Source organism: Anoplophora glabripennis, unplaced genomic scaffold (genome assembly GCF_000390285.2).
Source record: "Anoplophora glabripennis isolate ALB-LARVAE unplaced genomic scaffold, Agla_2.0 scaffold353, whole genome shotgun sequence".
NCBI lineage: Eukaryota > Metazoa > Arthropoda > Insecta > Coleoptera > Cerambycidae > Anoplophora > Anoplophora glabripennis.
Genome location: NW_019417362.1, coordinates 438590 through 447216, shown reverse-complemented (window position 1 = coordinate 447216; position 8627 = coordinate 438590). Strand labels below are relative to the sequence as shown.

The following is an 8627-nucleotide window of genomic DNA, read 5'->3' as shown; positions in this document are numbered from 1 at the left end:
CTGATGACAAAATAAAACAAGTGAACACGGAATAATAATAGTAATTATGAAACGGAGAGTCAGTCATTAAAAAGATTTACCTGGAAAAAGCTTATTTTTTAGAGAGATGGTCAAACACAAGTATTGGTTCGAAGATAAACTGTTTATCTTTTATTGGAAACGATGCCTTGAACTAAACGTATTTTCAGATCCAAGCATCCAACATCTAATTGTTATTTTTTTTTTAAATCCAACTAAATGTAATAGAAAAACGTCACAGCTTTATAAAATTCAATTATTGATTTACATTTAATTTTTAATAAAAGTTTTCTCTATATTTATCTCTATACACTGCAAGAATAACAATTCAAAATTGTTTAAGTAAGGTATAATTTTAAACAGTTAACGGCTGATGTTAGATTAGTTTCTTTTGTAGTCATTGTTTAACATAAAATAATAAATACATTCCACAATATGTGATTTCTTGAAATTATTAATAGTCCAGGCGATAGAGTATTCGAAGCGTTTGTATTTGAAGTTATCTATTTTGTTGTACAGAAAAATCCCAAATATTATATAGAATAAGAATCCGAGTTTGCCTATTCCAGAAAACCATTGCTAAATTCAGAAAACAACAAACATACAAAAAGAACGAAAAATTATCCGTTTTTTCGACAATGAAAGTAAGCCCTAAATAAAAAAAGTCATTCTTTATTTTTTAACGATTTTCTATAAAGTGACAAGAACTGCGAATCAAAAAGGTTGAATTTTGCATTAAAAATAGTAGAAAATCATATGAAGAGCACACGGGAAAAACGATCCAAGTCAGATCTGGCAAGTTTTAAGATAAATCAGTTTTAAAGTTTGAAAGTGTCCTGATATTATATACTGAAAAAAAAACAAAATATCTATTTGCCTTAAATAGATGATTTATTAACGTTTTGACAAAAAGTAAAGCAAGTATTTCCGAAAACAATTTTTTCAAAAAAAAACAAACCTTAAAAACATACCTAACTACACAAAAAAGATGGAAAAACGATGTAAGTCCAAAACAAATTTTGTTTTAAGCTTCGTTTTAGCTAACAAAAATAACCACTGTAACCCCGCTCGTTTGTTGTTTTTGGACAGATGTATTAAACTGTCAAAATGATAGGTTGTCATTAACATGTGAGCTAGAGATTTCTCTTTTCTGAAGAGTGTTATATGCTTTATTTTGAAATTTTCTTAATTAACAATCCTGTCAATCGAAAACCACGCGATCGATCGTTGCAAAATTTTTAGGGTAGAATTGACATATGTTTACTATTTCTTCACAAAGTTTTATCAAAAATTATAACCTAAAATGTAATAAGAATGTGGCGTAACTAGCGCCCTCTATGAAATATCCAAAAAATAATTAGACCAACGTATTTGGCGTCCTTAAAAACTCCGGAATACCAAATTTTATAAAAATATTTCGCACCGTTTGGAAATTTTCGTAAAAATTCTATTTATTTTGTCGCTCTGTATCTCGAAAACAAGAGGAGATAGACATATAGTTCATAAGATAAAAAAATTCTTATTAACTTAATTTGAGATAGCATGTTTTCCAACCGATATACCGAAATCTGAGATAGCATGTTTTCGTACTAATGCGTCGAATAATACTTGAAACACTTTTTTAATGATTATTACCAAAGTTATTACCAAGAATCCCTCCTAAATGGAACACACTGCGCGGAGTTATGATTAACTATTTAATCAATGTGAATGTAAACAAATTAATAAGAACACTGTTAGTCCAGTCGAAGGAAGCCGAAAACATCGTGATTGTGCAAATCCATAAACCCGAAATATAAAATAATACATTAAAATGCACGAGCGTCCGTCGTAAGAAAAAAAAATAAAATTTGCTTTGCAAAAATGTTTTATTATCTGTTTTTCTTCAATATCTCAGTTGGATCGTACGCTGCGAAGAAAATACAAGAGATCATTTTTGTTTTAAATGAAATTTTATACAAGATGGCGATGCTCAATTTTTTTACAAAAAGAATTTTGTAATTAACAGAAAATGGCAAAAATGTTAACACAAGCTCACTTCTGTAACTATAATAGTTTTTGAGATATTTAAAAAATAAACTTGAAAAATTGGAAAAATAGTGAAATTTTGAATTTTGATTAATTTAACTAAGATTTTTAAATTTTGGCAGATCTTTGCTTTATGATAAAGGAAAACTTTTGACCAAATTTCGTCCAAATTGAAAGGGGTCGATTCCAACCATTGGTCGATTTGGCATGGAATGACCCAAGTATCAAATCGTCACTTTTTGGCAATAATAATAAAGTTAAACGTTCCAATATCATTGTTTTTGTTTTGGTATTTGGCACATGTCAAAAATAACCCGATTAATTTTTTCTATAACATTTCCCAAAAGTTACTGTTCTTATTGGAATATTCTACTCGCACTACTTTGCAGCCATCATCAGCAGAACTGATCGAGACACAAGTACTTTGGAGGCTTTTGGTCAGTAACACAAAACTTAGGACAATTTCAGCCAATTATACCAAACCCACATGTTCATAATAGCCAGTGCGGTGTTCTTACTTTTCCCGTCCCCGCCTATGGTTTCTGGCATGACGTCAAAGGCGAATAACTATATATTTTTAATAATATTCAACGAAAAGCTCATCACATTACGAACGATGCAGTTTTTGTAAGCATATTTTCACTGTGCGTCAAGTAAAAAATATTTCCATCTTACTCATCAGAATATTGCGTATGCGATTCGTATTTTACACATTGCTCCGTTACTAATATTGTATATTACATTGTGATTCCAATTAGGAATGCATCACATTTCTGCCGCTTTCACTTTTTCATAATCATTTAAAGAGTGTTGCAAATACAAAAGTAAATGTTCCTCTTGCAGAGTGATTCTAAATTTATATAGTAGATGTCACCCTCTCTGCTGTGTTCGCCAATAGTGTGCAACTGCTTACTGCAACACCGGTTATACATTATCGTACGTTTCTTTGTCATGTGTCATGTGACGTGATCTCAGTTTTTCCCCTGAGCACAATCAATGGTTAGATTATCTGCTTACTGATAGGCAGAAATATCAGAAGCATTTTTTCTAAGACGCTATCCGTTGTGCGTTGTGTGATTCTATTTGGGAGAATTATATCTTCTACATTTTATATTTGTTAGCTATCAGCCAAGGTCAGGGGTAGAGAGACGCCCGAGAAGAATATAAGATTCGTAAAATGGGTGTTATGATCCCCTATACCGTTGCCTTCTTAGCAACTTTGAACGCAGGTGAGCACAGTTTTACTCGATCGATATTACAGGGTCCTATTCAGGGGGAGTTGCTTAGGTTTGAATGCATAAAGAAATCATTATTTTTTTGTGTAAATGTCATACGTAATTATTAATTATCTTTTTAGTTGTTTCCACATAGTAGCACGTATGCATTGTATTCAGATTTGCCGCTGGCATACAGAAGATGTCATACAATTTTATCACGTTGTTTTAGTTTGTAAAATATTTTTAGGTATGCACAAAAGAACATGTTAATTAAGTTAATTGATGAAGAAAATTTGTGGATCGATTTTAATTAATTTATTGTCAATAAAGAAAATTATAATTTGATATATTCTTCTTAAAAACATAGTTTTTAATCGAAATTGTGCATATTTATTATGCAAAACGATAATACCGAGGATTTAAGATTTAAAAAATTACATTTTTTTGTTGTTTTCCTTATTGTGTGCAACTATCGCTTATCGCTTATCTGTTCGTTGAAAATCAGTTATCGGACTTGTCATATCGATTTACCAAGAATCTACAAATATATTTTTAATTTAATAAATCGTAAATACTGATTTTCGCCAACTTAAGGAGGTATATCGGGTTTACTCAAATGCACAGATGTACTTGAAATTTATATAGCGTATTAGCCAGTGCTCCCTCTGTACGTCATATTTTTTTTTAAATTTTTTTGAATCTAGATTTTGAGATATTGTTGTTGAAAGTTGTTCATTTTGAAATAGGTTTATATGGCGAAGATGGAAGGTGCGGCTCTTTTTTGCCCATAACTGAGAAAAAAATGTAGAAATTGTGAAACAAAACTTTTCCATATATAGTACACAGTATTATCTTACTTTTGATGTAAAACTAATGTAAGTTTTGAACATAGTACAGCTGTATTAATTAGAAACAGAAACCAATAATTGCATTTCTGTCTGACTTGAGGATTAATGTGACAACATCGCAATCAGCTGACAGCAAGGAGGGAATACATTTGAAAGACTTGATAAAAACGAAATTGATTTCAAACATATAAATTTTTCCTAAATCCCATGTACATTGTTATCAACAATAAATTATCCACAACAGATGATTTTTTGTAATGTTTTTAAAAAATTAGATTAATTAAAAAAGACTAGGAAGCTGTGATATATTTATTGGAATAAAAAATACAGTTGAGAAATCCTTTTAATATATTTAATGGTTTATAAAAACATCGTAATCATTACCCAGCAATATTTAGGGTTACATAAAGTTATCTTTACTTAATTAATATAATTAGTAATACTGGAGATAAAAGCATTTGTACGGAATAACAAAGGAACATAAATATTTCTCACCAAACTTTATATCTAAAAAATTAGTTATAGTTGCAAAACTTTTGTAACATTACTAAAATAGAGGTTAAAAAGACGAACAGTGAGTAATAATGTAATTTCTATCACAGAACCTTCAAAATTGCATCCAACATTTTCTTTGACTTGGACGAGAGATGGGTGCGAGTGTCATTTCATTTCTTTAGAACTAAATTAACATAATTCTCATTGTTTTACCAGTTCACATGATTTACGGATTTTAAATAAAGGATACAAATCTTCGCGAGGATTATATGATATATTTGACGCGCAATATCTCCGATGTCCGAGGTCTGTAGGTTCGCAGTGTGTACAACTGCTAGTCAATTATTAGCGCCGTTGCCACATCTACATAGTCTTTATGCGTTCATTAAATATAATTTAAAACTACTTAAATATGATATATTTATGTTGTTAATTAGTCAATATGTATGCTATATGCATATGAGTAGATTTATTTGCTATATAGATAATGTTTATGGCAAATAATTTCAATAGAATTTAATTTTATCAAATCGGCAGCGGGCTTTAGTCCCATAAGAAAAGCATACGACTCCCCCTGCGCTCCCCATTTCCCTCCCTCCCCAATATACCTCCTTAACAGAACCCAAGCAAGCTAGAAACGTGCGAAAATTCGTTTCTGAAGTTAATTCTTAATTCTAGAGCTCCAAGGGGTGAAAAATTGGAGGTGGTACACTATATAGTTTTTAAGAAAAGAATTGTTGTATAAAGATGCGAAAAGGGTATGTTCTTTTATACCTGTATAAACAGTGGAAAGTTTGAGGAGGTTTCCCGATGTTAAAGGACGTTTTATTTTTAGGCACTTTCCGGTAAAATGATTTCGTTGTGTAATTGTTGCATTGTTCTTTTCCAGCAAGTGCATTGAATTGCTTCACCTGCAGCTCCAAGGACACCTTTACCTGTGGATGGAACGTGCCTCTGATCTATTTGTCCTACGGCACTAAACAGTGTGCGAGCGTTGGTGTGCTAGACGCTTTGATCGGTGCTAAGTGCTACAAAATCACAGCTCAAAGTAATAAATGCCACTTTATGTTTAATCAAAATCGGACAAAGTTATAAATTAATGATATTGTAAAACAACAACTACTCTGCTGACTAATGTCCCTAACAGCACTATAATTACATTATTTAATTAGTAGATCATCAGTCTCGTGTGTATCATTTTTTTTTAAACAAACAAACAAGACGTCAAATATTGCTATTTTGTGTAAAATCGTTTTTCAGAGCCTATTTTTTTACAGGCTTGATTTCTGGTAGGACTTTCATACCTTTCCTATCGTTTTTAATATGTACAGTACTGTGGTTACAGATCTGATATACTTCATCAAACATCAGGCGTGCTTCAGGGTTCGCTACTTGGACCACTGTTTTTCATTCTTTTCGTTACTGATATTGGGGATAATTGTAATATCACTTTTAGCTATATGCTGATGATTTGAAAATCTAGGGTTATATCAACTCTGCATCTGACTCTTTACTTACTAAAGCCCAGATTGGATTTGTCCAGCGTATGGTGTTAAAATACCCGGCCACCAATAAATTCTATTCGGTCAAGAAAAGAAATAAATAAAATTTTATAACACCTATTTTATATCAGCACTGTTCAAAATTTTGTCCACCGACGTGTGAACACATTTGGGTCCGTCCTACCCAGTTACTACGAACTAATACAAATGCTGTCTTACTTCACCATAAATTAAAATAATATCCATCAATTCCCGAGTTGCTGTACACTTAAACCATTTTTGACACTTGAAAAACTAATGTAAACACTATCGCATAACGTAATTACTAATATCGGTTTGTTAGACTCAAATTGGAGTATGTCTCTATGGGTTGATCATATTATAATTGTGATGTAACATGATTCGAAAAAGTACAAAGCAAATAGGCAAGTTATATTTTAGATGGGACCTAACCAGCTCAAAGTTTTCTACGGGACTTATTTTTGTACTCTGTAATGTTCTTATACAAAACTGTTAATTACAATGTTGATAACATTATTCTTACATCGCATATTAATTATCACTTTTGTAGACTAAATAATTAACTAAATTATTTGTTTATAATTTCTCCTCACTCTAAATGATAATTAATTATGTTAACATTGAAAACAACTTAGACTTACTCCATTAAAAGATTTTTCTGCTTTCACAGTCGAAATACTCTGTTTTTTTTCAGTCTCTTTTTTGTTTCGTAAACATAATTCGTAGTTTACTTACTATTTTTGGTCTTATTTTTATTGTAGTTTTATTGTTATGTAGGTACATAAATTTTGTATTGCTAGTTTCTAGTTTCCTTTGAGTTTGATGAATTAAATTAAACAAATAAATCATTTGTTGCCAAAACCACCAGACCCTGACCTGCCTGGTCAGGGCATTTGTCCGCAGAGAAGTTATTCCCCACAATATCACGAATTAAAAACTTTGTGTCGCTTAGTGCGTTCGATCTTGCTTTCACAATACCCGAACTAATAAGTCTCCTTTTTCCAGACAAACAGGGCAACTGGCTAGTTGAGCGAGGCTGTTTGCCTCCGGGCGCATTCGGTTGCAACGCCATTGCCTCAGCCGTAGGCTGGATCTCTTCCGAGATGAGCAACGACCCTAACAGCCTCAAGAACCTCAACTGCTACACCTGCAACTCTGATAACTGTAACTCTGCTCAGAGGTTTAGCGGAACCACCCTCGTAGGACTCGCTTTGGCAGCGGCTATTTTCTTATTGTAATCCCTAACGTCCTTATGGGTATATACAGGGTGTTGCAGAAATAAACGCCAACATTTTAACTATATACTCATCAAAAGTAACAATGATCAGTTGCACAGCCCGCTCGACCGCCAGATTTCAATCCGTGTAACTTTTATTTATGGAGTCGTTTGAAACAGCCAATTAATACGGTTGTTAAAGAATGCCTCCAGAATAATTGTAACAATCCGGAAATCCTAGTAAGTGTCCGAGAAAATTCGGGCTGTGTATAATTATGTCTTGACAATAACGGAGGACATATTGACTTTTGTTTCAATTTAATTTAGTAAAATAACTGTGAACCTATTGAAAAAACAACGTTGATTTGTTTTTGGCGAATAAAAGGTTTGTCATATTTATCATTTCTTTGCTAACTGATTTATAAAAATATTATTTTTTAATAGTAAACCAGTTATCGCTATTTTTGTTAATATTCAATCAACTAAGTGTTGGTATTTATTATTACAATTAAAAAAGTACATTTCCATAAAAATTAATAGATTTTCGAAAAAAATGTTAGATAGTTGTTGCTTATGCTGTGTTTAAAATTTTCGCGTTTAATTCAAGGACGTTCTGTATCTACCTATCAATATAAGAATGAGTTGTAAGCAAGAGCATCACCAGCCAATGGTCTAGGAGGGGGCAATATAAGAGAGGGGATGGGAGGAATATAAATTATATGTAGAAATAGGTACAATAAATCATTTTTTTAAATATTTTTAAAACCCTTTTAAGAAAAATATAAATAACTAAAATAAATTAAGGAATTCAACGAAAATTAGGTATAACATAATCTCGGATTTTTTGAAAATTTGTCGACCACTTTATTAATAAAATATTTTTAAAATATGGAAATGTATTACTTTTTAACATAAAATGTTATATTTTTTAATTCTTTTCTCAACAAATATTTATACTAATTTATTACAATAGTTTTTCAAATAAAAATAAGTAGGTAATGTATAGTCTGTCCGAAGTTAGTTGAACATGTAAAAAGCACCTGGCAATAAAATTTAATGAGTTTCATAGGCGTCCCTAAAAAAGTTTTCTGATGAAGGTAAAAAATTATAATAATTTGTATACATTGTGCAGAAAATTTCTATTATATGTTCATTTGGCCAACAACATATTTTAATTATTTATGTCCTCCAACAATTTTATTATATTGATGGTAAATTTCGTTTTGTTCCGTTTCAAAAGGTCTCCAAAATGGCATGTTGTAATAATATTATTTCTTTCTTT

At 31.4% G+C, this 8627-nt stretch overlaps 1 protein-coding gene across 1 annotated transcript; it reads left to right on the top strand.

Annotated features, from left to right (window-relative positions):
- Window positions 1–2949: 2949 nt before the first annotated feature.
- LOC108911258 lies at window positions 2950–7834 on the top strand. The gene is made up of 3 exons (XM_018716149.2): window positions 2950–3275; window positions 5496–5654; window positions 7135–7834. The coding sequence occupies exons 1-3, from the start codon at window positions 3224–3226 to the stop codon at window positions 7365–7367; spliced, it is 444 nt and encodes a 147-aa protein (XP_018571665.1). The 5' UTR covers window positions 2950–3223; the 3' UTR covers window positions 7368–7834.
- The last annotated feature ends 793 nt before the right edge of the window (window positions 7835–8627 follow it).

Coding starts and splice junctions, on each gene's coding strand:
- LOC108911258 (XM_018716149.2), top strand. CDS start 3,224: ATGGGTGTTATGATCCCCTATACCGTTGCCTTCTTAGCAACTTTGAAC. Junction 3,276..5,495: donor CTTAGCAACTTTGAACGCAG/GTGAGCACAGTT, acceptor GTTCTTTTCCAG/CAAGTGCATTGAATTGCTTC. Junction 5,655..7,134: donor CTACAAAATCACAGCTCAAA/GTAATAAATGCC, acceptor TCCTTTTTCCAG/ACAAACAGGGCAACTGGCTA.